The 12,436-nt window shown below is 59.6% G+C and overlaps 2 protein-coding genes across 3 annotated transcripts; one reads left to right on the forward strand and one right to left on the reverse strand.

Moving 5' to 3' along the window:
- Nucleotides 1–71: 71 nt before the first annotated feature.
- LOC117870296 (membrane-associated tyrosine- and threonine-specific cdc2-inhibitory kinase-like) lies at nt 72–2,109 on the forward strand (the record flags this gene model as incomplete). The annotated part of the gene is made up of 3 exons (XM_034757395.1): nt 72–334; nt 1,002–1,100; nt 1,433–2,109. Coding segments are annotated over 3 exons (588 nt in total), but the record flags the coding sequence as incomplete, so codon positions are not given.
- A 1,599-nt stretch (nt 2,110–3,708) lies between these two features.
- On the reverse strand, nt 3,709–10,893 carry PAQR4 (progestin and adipoQ receptor family member 4). 2 transcript variants are annotated; one of them, XR_004643953.1, is made up of 4 exons: nt 10,612–10,893; nt 7,132–7,350; nt 6,295–6,794; nt 3,709–6,253 (listed from the first exon to the last, which is right to left on the reverse strand). XR_004643953.1 is itself a non-coding variant. In XM_034757396.1 (3 exons), the coding sequence occupies exons 1-3, from the start codon at nt 10,805–10,807 to the stop codon at nt 6,361–6,363; spliced, it is 849 nt and encodes a 282-aa protein (XP_034613287.1). In that variant the 5' UTR covers nt 10,808–10,892; the 3' UTR covers nt 3,709–6,360. The 2 variants fall into 2 exon arrangements, 1 of the variants encoding a protein (XP_034613287.1); XM_034757396.1 differs by having other exon boundaries at nt 3,709–6,794; nt 10,612–10,892.
- Nucleotides 10,894–12,436: the final 1,543 nt, after the last annotated feature.

Consider the following 12,436-nt stretch of genomic DNA (forward strand, 5'->3'; position numbering starts at 1 on the left):
CCCCCCCCACAGCTCTGCTGGTGCCCTTCAACCCTGTTGGTTGAACTTTCTCTTCTCCCTCCCCCACTCAGGGTGCTGGGAGTTTTGTGCGTTGGCTGTGGGCTGCCCTGTGCCTGCCGGCGCGCTGGCTCTCCAGCTGGCGTCGCAGCGTGCCCGTCACCCCGCCCTGCTCCCCACTACTTGCCACCCTGCTGGATAGCAGCTTCTCCTGGGACGAAGAGGAGGAGGAGGAGGAGGAGGAAGATGGGAGCCTGGGGGAGGATGTGTTCGAGGTATCAGGGGTCTGCGGGCGGCATAACCGGACCTGTCCCGGGGAGCTGCTATCGCAGGACAAGTGAGTCGGGGGGACAACACACCCACATCTACCCGTGGGCCCTCATCCCCTCCAGTAGGGGCAGCACTGTTTCTCTTAATCCATTCCAGCAGAGGGCAGCACTGCCCAGGTGTGCTCTCACACACAGGGCAGGAAGGGACTTCTGGGGTGCAGGAAGGATATGGGGGTGAATCTAGGACTAGGGAGGGGTAGGAACATGGTGGGGGACGACTGGGAGTGTATGAAGGTGGGGGGAACAAAATATGAGATGTGGAGGAGTTGCGGGGGGTGGGGTGGTATCTGTGGCAGGTAGGAATGCAGGAGGAAGCCGGGGTGGGGCACTTGGGGGCTAAGAATATGGGGTAATCCATATGGAGGCAAGTGGACAAAAGGGTCCATATGGAGGCAAGGGGGCAGGGGTATATGGTTCTCCTCCCTTTGGGGTGTAATAGGGATGATGGGGCGTGGGAGAGTACCCAAGCTTACCTGAGCAAGGAGGTGCATGGAGGCCCTTCTAAGGGATGGGATACTCCTGGGGTGGGATAGCTGGGGTGGCTCCTTGGAGGTTGGGGGGGACATGGTGGTTGGGAGATGGACTCCCCAAGCTTCCTCTGGGGAATGCTGGGTCCCAGGGCCAGCCCCTCCTGCACCCACAGGGGCTTCCCTCACGCCTCTGCTTCCCTGGCAGGCCCCCGAGCTCCCCGCCGCTGAACCTACGTCCCTCCGTGGGCAGCACTTCCACCCCGCGCCACCTCTCTCCACCGGAGACTGGCAGCAGGAGGACGAGGTGAGACGTTGGGTGTCAGGCAGGGCTGCAACCTGTCCTGCGGGCCTCTTCCCTTGCTCCTGCACACTTGAGGACCCAGGAGTCCTGGCTTCCACCCCTCTGCTCTGACCCACCAGACCCCACTCCCCTCTCGGAGCTGGGGAGAGAACCCAGGAGTCCAGGCTCCCAGCCCCCACTCCTCTAACCCGCTAGACCCCACTCCCCTCCCAGAGCTAGCTGGGGGACAGACAGTTGGGGACAATCTTGCCCTGGGTGGGGATGGTCTAGATGGACCCCCAGGGGGTGTCTCCATCTCCCACTGCCCTGATCCCACCCTGGTTCCCCCATCCTAGGTCCTCAGCCGTCCAGGGCAGCCCCAACCTGAGCCGCATCAGCCCGGATTCCCCCCCCAGCAGCCCCGGCTCCCCCAACCTCCGCCGCACCCTGGCCTTCGAGGAGGACGAGGAGGAGGAAGCGCAGAGGGAGGAGAGCGCCCCCCAGGATGCAGGCCAGCATGGCTCCTTCGAGCCCAGGAATCTCCTGAGCATGTTCGAGGATGCCACGGCGGAGCAGAAGTGACCGGGCACCAACGATCAGCTGCCCTCCGCTTGATCGTTCCTGGGGTGGGGAGAGTGAGTGAACCGCACTGGGGTAATGATCCCGCCCCGTGGGCCCTCGCCACCCCCGTTCTGTTCTCCACAGTGCTGGGGGTGGGGTGGGGACAGAGCCCTCCTTCCCTGACGCTGCTTCTGTTGCTGGCAGCGAGGGGGCTGCTGGGAGGAGCAGTTGGGGGTTGACTCTCAATTTACTTTATTTTTTTTTCTTTTCTTTTCCTTTTTTAAGCTTTTTAACCTCTTCATGAACTGGTGGGAGGGACACAGGTGCTGCCATCCCCTCCCACCAGGGGTCGCTGTGGCTCTGCCCCAGGCCAGGACCAACCGGGGTTTGTGGATCTTTTGTTTTTGTTTTTTCTGTTTTTAAGGGAAGGCAGCAACTATGAGAAGTGTTAATAAAAAGTGCTTTGAAATGATCACAAGGCTGAGGGAGAAATAGATTGTCAGGGTCGAGCCTGTGTCTGGGGTGTGGACAGCACTGCCCCCAGCTGGAGGGAATTGGGATCCCCTGGCTGTGTGGGGTGATCTCTGCCACTCTACCTCCATCTTGACCACTAGCACCACTAACTCACCCCCTCCTCAGCAGGGCTGACAAGCTGGGACTTCCTTGGCACTCACATAATCAAGGTTTGTAAACACCTACAGGGGTGCACAGGGGCTGCTCCCCAGCCACCCCATGTGCCCTGCAGCAGGTGGGGTGTCCTACCACACACCCATTGGGAGGGGCAGTCATGTACCTTTCTGTGTTCTTAGCGGGTTTTTCTCATGCAGAGGTCTGGGTGTGCTTTGTGGGCTGACTCCCCTACTGCCCTTCCCTCCACAGTAAACTGAGGCACAGGGAAGGGAAATAATTGCGCTCTGAGAACACACATTAAGTTTAGGACAGAAGCCAGGAGTCCTGGCTGCCAGCTCCCCTCCTCTAACCCCCTGGACACCATTCCCCTTCCAGAGCTGGGGCTAGAAGCCAAAGGGCCCAAAATGAAATTATTGGGTCAGGGAGCTGCTCTTGGTTCTGTTTGTACTGTGCCTGGCCCACTGAGCTGTGATCAATGACTAAGGCTCCACAGGGCTAGTGCCACACAGATTATAATAGGCAGCTCTGTCTTCAAAGTTGCCCAATTTTAACCAATCTGACTTTAAAACCAGATCTAGTTAAATCAGTGTAGACACTCTTAATCAACATTAAATTTGGGGCCAGGAATCTGCTTAAGACAAAGAGCTAGACGCTAGGCTTCAATTTGAGTTAAGATAGTCTGCACTGGTGTGTCTGTCTAGCTAAGATACTTATCTGGGCCCCATCACCTATGTATCAGACTACCTCGCAATCTCTGCTTATCCTCACACACCCCTGTGAGGAGGGAAAATGCTATTATCTAATTTTACAGCTGGGGAAACTGAGGCACAGACTATGTATGAGCTCAGGGAGTTTGTGGTAGAGTAGGGACTTGGGCCCAGGCCTCTCATGTCCTAGGGTAACACTCAAGCCACTGGGCCATCCTCTCAATTTGTTTCCAAGCTGAATGCAGACAAATCCTCATGTTTAGAGGAGGGGGTGGTCAAGAGAGGTAAGAATGTGTTCTTTTAGAGACCTTGGGTTGAGGATGGAGGAGGTAGTGGAAGGCGTGAGGAGCACAGAACAATCCAGTTAATTCTAGTGGGGTGACAGCTATGGAGAAGGTAGGGAGGGGTGGGACATCATTGGAGAAAATCCACGGCCAACAGGGGTGGAAGAACATTGAAGATCCTCCACTACTGGAGGTGGGACATCAGTGGAGAAGACTCATGCTCACTGGGGACAGAGGAGGGTTGAAGGTCCATGCCCAGCTGGTGCTGGAGATCCCAGGGTGGAAGCATGCACCAGCACCACCCATGCTTGTTCCTCCAGAGGTCTCACCTCTGTTCTACCGTCTCTGCAGCAGATTCCTAGCCTTCAATGGACCAAGGCGACGCTTCTGCCAGTGGAAATGGAGGTCCTGGAGCCAGCTATGGCCGAAGGACTAAGAACCACACGCACATGAGCTCTGTCTCTGCTTTATTGAAGCCTAGAGCTACCATCCAACAGGACCCTGGAGGGAGGCAGTGGCCCGTAAGAACCTCCATCCCCCTGCTCCCCCCACCCTGGCACAATGTGGATTTTAGCCTCTTACTTTTCAGTTTTGCATTTTTAATTTAAAAAGATATGTTGCTTCGGTACTAAGCCGCGAACACTAGCTGTGTTCATGTGCCCTGAGATAACGGAGACAAGACTGGATTTGGGGGGGCAGGGGAGCAGAACCCACCCAACAGCACCCCTCTGAGGGAGGCCAGAGAAATACAGCCATCCCTTCAACGTGGGAGAACAGTTCACAGCCTGCAACCCACTTCTTAGCTTTCCTTTTGGCCTCAGTTACAGGGTGGGACAACAGAGACATAGAACCCAGAAAGCCTGATGTCTCCTCTCCCCTGTCCCCAAACCATTAGACCCTATCCCCTTCCTAGAGCTGGGGACAGAACCTAGGAGTCCTAACTCCTAGGCCCCCAACACTAACCATTAGAACCTGCTCGCCTCCCTGAGCAGGGATAGAACCCAGGAGTCCTTGCTCCCATCTCTCCCTGCTGTAATCCACATCATGCTGTGTGGTTGGTTACCCGTTGATGCTTGGCTCCTTGTCTTGGCACAGCACAGCTGTCTCAATTGTCCATTTTGTCCACCCATGGTCCTACTCTACCTCTACTACCCTTTGTACTGCTTCCTTAAAGGTTTGTCTATATGGCAATTCAAGCAAGTTTCTAATACTGATCTGGTTTCTAAACCAGTGTGGCTGCCCGCCAGGAATGAGGCTGAGCGGGCCTCATTTACACTGAGCAAAACAATTGGAGAACAAGATGGAATTTAAGAACTGCTTCTGTAAGTTGGCTTCCACCTTAAGAACCAGCTTGACACCATATACGTTTCCTGGTAAAACCAGATTAGAATCTGGATTAAAAATCTAATTTGGCTATATTGACACACGGCCTCCCACCTGGAATCCTGATTGAGAAACCGTTTAGCTATATTCACACATGCAGCCTCATGATAGGAATCAGGACTGAGAATGAGTTTAGCTACATTACACATGGCCAATTGGAATCCAGATGGAGAACCAGGGTAGCTTCATTCACACTTGGGCAATTGGAATCCAGATTAAGAACAATTTTAGCTACATTCACACCTGGCCTCTGGACAGGAATCTAGACTGAGAACGAGTTTAGCTATATATGCATGCGGCCAACTGGAATCCAGATTGAGAACCAGTTCAGCTACTCCCACACCTGTGGCTTCTGAATCCAGTTTAGCTTCATTCACACACACACCTCCCTGCTCAGAATCCAGATTAGCTATCCAGGGCCCAGTGAACAGGGATTGGAAAACAATGATCCAGCGCTGCCTCTGTGTTGAGTGGCCCTAAGTTACGTAAGGGGAAGGGGAAGGGGAACAGTAGGTACACCCCAATGCCAGCAGAGGGTGGAAGGAGAGCCCTGGCACTCAACGCCCGGGGCTCCCGGTGAGCACCATAGGGTTAGCAGCAGATGGGACGTGTAGTATAAAAACAGGCTGATGGGGACACAGTCCCCTGCTGGCTGTTAGTGCACCAGGAGCCGTGACTGCTGCAGAAAGGGGAATACCTGTTCCTCTGCAGGGGGAGAGTGCAGACCAGGGCTCAGTAACAGGAAACACCCACCCCACCCCCAGAGCAGGGAGCAACAGGAAACTGAGGCACAAGCAGCTGAAGCCGCTTGGCCCAAGGATGATGGCAACAACAGGAGAGAACCCAGGAGTCCCGCTGTAGCTCTTTGATTCCACTGCCCCCTTCCCCCCCCCCATACCTCCTTATCCCCCCCCCCACCTCCCTCCATGCACACAGCTTCTCCTGGGCTGCCTCCCCCGAGCCCCTAGTCAGTGCAGACCCCAGCATCCAGGCACCTCGTCAGCCCTTTAAAAAGTAGAAAGTATTGCATGGTGTCTCAAAGTCTGTAGGATACCTGGATAAAAGGGGGAGAAGGGGCTGCTCCACCCCCTAGCTCCTCAAAATAGTGCCCCCTCGCAGCCCCGCACCCTGCCCCCAGTCCCTATGGGCGAGCACTGCTGGTGATCCAGAAGGATCCAAAGGATCGCAGCCAATAGAAATCCATCCCTGGTGGTCCAGCATGACCCACGGACAGTGGGCATCTGGCTGGAGCTTCGTTAATGGAAGTCTGTGGCTAGTGACCCAGAAGCACCCTCATCAGCCAAAGGGAGTCTATCCAGAGTCTAGCCAATGGAAGTGCATTGCTGGCACAGAGAAGAGCCCTCGACCATGGAAATCCAACCCTGGTGATCCACAATGACTCTCAGCCAGTGGGAGCCCTGCTCTGCTGAGCCAGAAGACCCCTTAGCTAATGGGAGTTGATCCAGAAGTCACCAAAACCACCAGAAATCCATCATTGGCCATCCAGAAGACCCCTTGGCCAAAAGGACTGGAGACGGCGCCTTGGCCAATGGGAATCCATTGTTGGCCAACGGGAGTGGATCAAGAAGACATCTTGGCCAATGAGAATCCACCACCGGCCACCCAGAAGACCCCTTGGCCAACGGGAATCCATCGTGTGGTGACCTGGAGGGATGCAGCCACAAGACCACACCATTCCCCGCTGGCTGGCGGGCCTAGTCAGTCCTGGGGGCAGGCATAACTGGTGACCCACAGCAAGTCGGCCACCACCCCCCAGTGGAGGTAGAGGATGCTGACCACCACCAGCACGTGCATGATCTGGTGGCTGTTGAACCAGTAGTCGAAGCGGCCGGGTTGCCAGCGCTCAGGCATGCGGGAGACGTTGATGATGCCCCCCAGCAGGGCCAGGCCATCCATGATGAGATACGAGCGCAGCGAGGAGGGGTGGCCTGTGCCCAGGCCCACCCAGCGCAGGTAGAAGAAGAAGAAGCGGAAGAGGGCCTGCCAGGCGAAGGAGCGCAGGCGCCGCACGTTGGAGTGGGCCGTCACCGCACAGATGATGGCGTAGCTGGACAGCGCCGTGTAGGCCAGCAGGGCGGCGCTGCGGGGAAGTGGGGAGCAGGCAAGGGTGCAGTAGATGATGGGAAGGGCACCTGCAGGGAGGGGGGGAGCAAAGGGGTTAGAGGTGGGGGGCAACCAGCCCTTTCTCAGCACCATCCAACCCACCCTGTCCCTGCACTGCCCCACAGTGCCACTACCCTCCCCTCCACCCTGGGATCCTCTGCCCTTCCACCGGATCTACCCTAGCCCCAGCACTGACCCTCCATAACCCCCAACCAGTCCCCCCCCCCCCCCCCCCCCGCCCCCCACCACGCCCCCCCCCAGCTCTGCTCCCTATAACCCCAACCAGTCCTGCCACACCCCCCAACCAGTCCCCCCCAGCTCTGCCCCTCCATAACCGCCCAACCAGTTCCCCAGCCCCCCACTCACCCAGCGTGTTGACCATGCAGACCCCGCACATGTCGAGGGTCAGCAGGGTGTGGTAGACGGCCGGGCCCCCCTCGTGGTTCATGAAGAGGTGGTAGAGCACACTGCCCAGCTGGGGCACCACGCAGGCCAGGTAGTGCACCACGGCCAGCCAGCCCACCGAGATCCGCGCCCACGGGATGGACAGGGGCAGCAGGAAGATGAAGCCCAACAGGGGGATGCCTGAGACCGAGACGGGGAGGCTCAGCGGCAGTGATCGGCCATGGGGCACCCCACTCCCCTTGGACAACCCAATCCAGGCAGCGTGTCCCGTCCCGTCCTCCCCCCCGAGTGCCACAAACTAGCTCCTCCCCTGGAGTCGCCCCAGAACCTGACCCCCCTCTGCATGGGCACTGCACTCCTCCCCAAGGCTGCATCTTAGGGTTCCAGGATGACCCCAATTGTCTTAGTATCTCTGGGTTCCATCCCAGCTCTGGGAGGGGAGTGGGGTCTAGTGGTTAGAGTGGGGGGGCTGGGAGCCAGGACTCCTGGGTTCTATCCCAGCTCTGGGAGGGGAGTGGGGTCTAGTGGTTAGAGTGGAGGGGACTGGGAGCCAGAACTCCTGGGTTTATCCCCAGCTCTACAACAGGCAGAGATGGGAAGAGCTGCAGACGGCCCCCCCCACACACACACACCCAAAAAAAGCCCTTGGAGGGCAGAGAGCGAGGAGCGAAGATGCACCTCGCATCACTTTATCAGTTATTTGCTCTGCATGGTAGGGACAGCCCCAAGGACAGTGAGGTGACCTGACCGACAGCCCCCTGCTGTCCCAGCCCGGAGCTCCCTGCCCCCCAGCTCTGCCGGTGCCTCTCAGTCCTGGCCCCCCCTGCTCTAACCTACCCCCCCCCCCCCCCCCCCCAGAGCTGGGGGGAGAACCCAGGAGTCCTGGCTCCCAATTTCCCCTCCCGGCCCCGGCTCCAACCCACTAGCCCCCCCTCTCCTGCCGATCGTGGCAGGACAGTTACGATCGATAAGCCCTTTGCAGATAACGATAGTGTATGAATACATTCCCACCCTAGTTCACAGCCCCCTTGAGCTTTTCCAGCCCTTCTACCCCACACCCCTGCTTTAAGCCTCTCTGAAGGGCCTGCGGCGTCCTGGTTCTGAGGACAGGGGTCTCCCACATCCTGCTGGAGAGGGCTATCCGACCCCCCAGTGCCAGGCCCAGATGTCTAGAAGTGACCCCTCCTTCCCCTCCCCTCCCCAGCGCCAAGGGCACCGGGAGCAGAATCAGCAAAGAAATCAGACGCTGAGCTGTTCTGCTGACAGGTGGGAGCACCGAGCCCATGGCACCAGCTTGCCAGCGGCTGCAGAGGGAATATGAACCAGCAGAGATGCAGCCAGCTCTGGGGCGGGGCAGCTGGAGAATAGCCACACACAATGCCGCAGGGGGGTGGCATGCCTGGTGCTTAGAGGCAGCCAGCTCTGGGGCGGGGCACAGCGGGATCCCCACTGCTCTCTCATGAGTGGCGCCAGAGCTCAGGTAACGACCTCGGCATCTAAGGCCAAGTGAGACGTTAAATAATCATGATTTACACTCCAGAGACACTTCCCAACGCCAACTTCACATAGAACCCAGGGGTCCTGGCCCCCAGCCCCCCTGTTCTAACCTACTAGACCCCACTCCCCTCCCAGAGCCTGGATAGAACCCAGGAGTCCTGGCTCCCAGCCCCCCGTGCTCTAACCCACTAGCCCCCACTCTCCTCCCAGAGCCAGGGAGAGAACCCAGGAGTCCTGGCCCCCAGCCCTCCTGCTCTGACCCACTAGCCCCCACTCCCCTCCCAGAGCCTGGACAAAACCCAGGAGTCCTGGAGACTGGGAAGTCTCTTGAGCCCAGGTGTCTGCCTGGGTGCTACGCAGAGAACCACACATCTTGTGTCAGCCATGGCTGATGCAGGATGGGCTCGGTCCTGCCAGGGGCACCTGTAGGGCACCCAGGTCTAAGCCACTTAGGCAGGGAGCTAAGTGGGGGAGGCAGGCACTGGCCCCTGACGTCAGGGCCCCAGGTCAGCCCTGAGCCCTTAACGAGATCATCGTTAGCAGGGAGCAGCGAGCTAAAAGCTGAGGGAGGATCTGCCATGGGGCAGGGTGCTGCAGAGAGTGCCCCACCCCAGAGGGGCTGCATCTCAGCGCCAGGCACAGGGTCCCCGTATGAACAGCCGTGTCTAAGTGCCACACAAGGGGTCCTGGTGTAACCAGCCCCCGCTGCCCACCCCAGAGGGGGCCGCATCACAGCACCAGGGAAGGGGAGGCCATTTCCCCTCATGGAACCATGTCCCGCCAGGGCTCCCCGCTCTCAAAATCATTGGGGATGAGAGAGATCAGCTCAGTTCACACGATCCCCTCCTGCATGTCTCCCCCTAATTCCTTCTGGCCTCTACTCCCAACAGGGCTCCGCCAGGCAGGATCCCATTCCCCCCACCAACATCCCTGTGCAGGGGCCCCGGCCCCCCAAATCTCCAGCCCCCCCAGTCCACCCCACAAATTATCAGCCCCTTCCATATAGCCCCAGCCTGCACTTTCCTCTGATCCCCCCATGTCTCCCCACATTACCAGAACCCCATATCCCTGTCCCCCCATACACATCTCCCCAAAATCTTCCTGATCTCTGCCCCTCACATTCCAAGCCCCCTCCCTCGATATCCCTTCTCTCCCAAAACACAGCTCCCCTGACCCACCTGCCCTGACAGGATCAATCCATCCCTCCCCCCAGCTTCTGTGTCAAGGGGGCAGTTCCCCGGCCCCTCACATGGCAGGAAGCATCAATCCTGGCACTGCCAGGCGGAGAACAACGGCAGGAACTGGCGCCAGAGAACTGGCTCCTGGCCTTGAGCCATCCACCTCCTTCAGTGAAGGGATCCCTGAACCTGAGACGCAGCCACTTCTGGGGCAGGGCAACTAGTAAAAGCCACACACACCACCACAGGGTATGGGACAGGACGTGAAGAAGCCTGTATCCAATTTAATCTGATTGAGGAATGCAGACGGGAGCTGGGGTTTGGCCCGGACACCAGGGTTCACGCCCTGACTCTGGAGGAAAGGGCTTGAGGGCTATGAATGAGGCAGGGATCTAAGCAGGGGATTCAACCGGCCAATGACACAGCCCCAGATCCTCACCCGGGAATAGGGACCCCCATATCCTCCAGCCTCCTGCAGGGACATAACTGGGGGCAGAATGGATGATCTATGCCAGTTCAGACACATGCATAGTCCTGGCTCCCAGCCCCCGCTGCTCTAACCACCAGCCCCCACTCCCCTCCCAGAGCTGGGGGGAGAACCCAGGAGTCCTGGCTCCCAGCCCCCTGCTCTAACCCACCAGACCCCACTCCCCTCCCAGAGCTGGGGGGAGAACCCAGGAGGCCTGGCCCGCAGCCCCCTGCTCTAACCACTAGACCCCACTCCCCTCCCAGAGCCGGGGAGAGAACCCAGGAGTCCTGATCTGACCTCTAAACCATCCGGCTGCCTCTGCCTCTTCAGGTGAATCTGCCCCTGAGCTGAGCTGATCCCAGCTAATCCCAGGAGATGTCTCAGGCACCAGGAAGGGGGGGCCGCGGGGATGCTGGAGGAGGCAGAGAAGGTCACGGCTCAACAGGGATCCACTGTCACTCCTGCCCCAGCCAACGGTTCCACCTGGCCCCATAGGCTCTAGGACCAAGGTCCCTGAAGGCCAGGGGTGAGCTCAGCAGGGGATGCAGAACACAGAGACCCTGCTGGGCATAGAACCCAGGAGTCCTGGCTCCCTGCCCGCCCTGCTCTAACCCACCAGCCCCCACTCCCCTCCCCTCCCAGAGGCACAGATGGAACCCAGGAGTCCTAGGAAGCTATTAACTTGATCTGGGGCATCCCCAGCGCATTCCTCTGCCACCCACCATTAGGTGGGGTTGCGGGGTAACAGGGTGGAACTGCCCAAACCCATCTCCTAGGACCAGGGATGCTCCACCCACATCCCATTCCCCGGGGGCTGGGAGCCAGGACTCCTGGGTTCCATCCCTGGCTCTGGGAGGGGAGTGGGGTCTGGTGGGGCAGAGCGCGGGGGCTGGGGAGGAGCCAGGCCTCCTGGATCCCCATGGCACCTTGGGGGTGAGTTTGTGCTCCGCTCAGCAGATCAAGGGGGAACTGACGTCAGCTGGGCTCCCAGGGGAGCCAGGTGGCACATTCCTGCGCAGGCTGGGTGGGGACCCAGGAAGCAGCTTCTGCTCATGAACTTAGGCCTCACTTGGCATGGTTGCAGCCAAGGGCCTTATCGCACGTCAGAGAGGCCCTGCCCACCCGGAGCTGGGATAGAACCCAGGAGTCCTGGCTCCCAGCCCCAGCAGAGCCAATCTCCCGGGCTCTTCTCCTGCTGGGGGGAACCCCCATGCTCTCCAGATCCCCCGTGGGCATAGGAGCCCGATGTGGGGAGCCCGATGTGGGGAGCTGCTGGGGAGCCCAGGAGAGGGAACCGACCAGTTCAGGGGCCCAGTGCATCAGTGGGGAATTGGGGACAGTGGTCCAGGGCGGGTCTCAGTGCACGGGCAGGGAGTCTTGGTGCTGTGGGTTGTAGGAGCTGGGGGATTGGGGTTGAGTCCATGGGGCTCAGGGACTGGGGTATATAGGACTGTGGCATGCTCAACGGGTCGGGGAGTGGGTATGGAGTCAGTGCAGCGGGGATCGGGGGGCAGGGTGCCAGCGCATGTGGGCGGATGAACCTGCAGGGCATGTAGAGGGCCGGTGCAGGAGGGATCAAGGTGCAGGGGAACTGGGCCGCAGGGGGTGTAGGCGGCTGGTGCAGGAGGGGGGGAAATCAGAGTGCCTGGGGGTCGGGGGGGGGGGGGGCAGGGGGGGGCAGGGGGGCACTGCCCGGGGGGAGGGGGGTGCCGGGGGCCAGGGGAATTGGGGTGCATTGGGGCACTGCCCGGGGGGTCAGGCCGAGGGGGANGATCGGGGGGCAGGGTGCCAGCGCATGTGGGCGGATGAACCTGCAGGGCATGTAGAGGGCCGGTGCAGGAGGGATCAAGGTGCAGGGGAATTGGGGCGCAGGGGGTGTAGGTGGCTGGTGCAGGAGGGGGGGAAATCAAGAGTGCCTGGGGGTCGGGGGGGATTGGGCCAGGGGGGATCAGGGTGCAGTGCTCGGGGTGGGGGGGAAATCGGGCTGGGGGGGAAATCAGGATACCCAGGGAGATCGGGGCCGGGGTGGATCAGGGCGCATTGGGGCACTGCCCAGGGGGATTGGGGTGCCTGGGGCCAGGGGAATTGGGGTGCATTGGGGCACTGCCCGGGGGGTCAGGCC

The sequence above is a fragment of the Trachemys scripta genome, unplaced genomic scaffold (assembly GCF_013100865.1).
Source record: "Trachemys scripta elegans isolate TJP31775 unplaced genomic scaffold, CAS_Tse_1.0 scaffold_136, whole genome shotgun sequence".
NCBI lineage: Eukaryota > Metazoa > Chordata > Testudines > Emydidae > Trachemys > Trachemys scripta.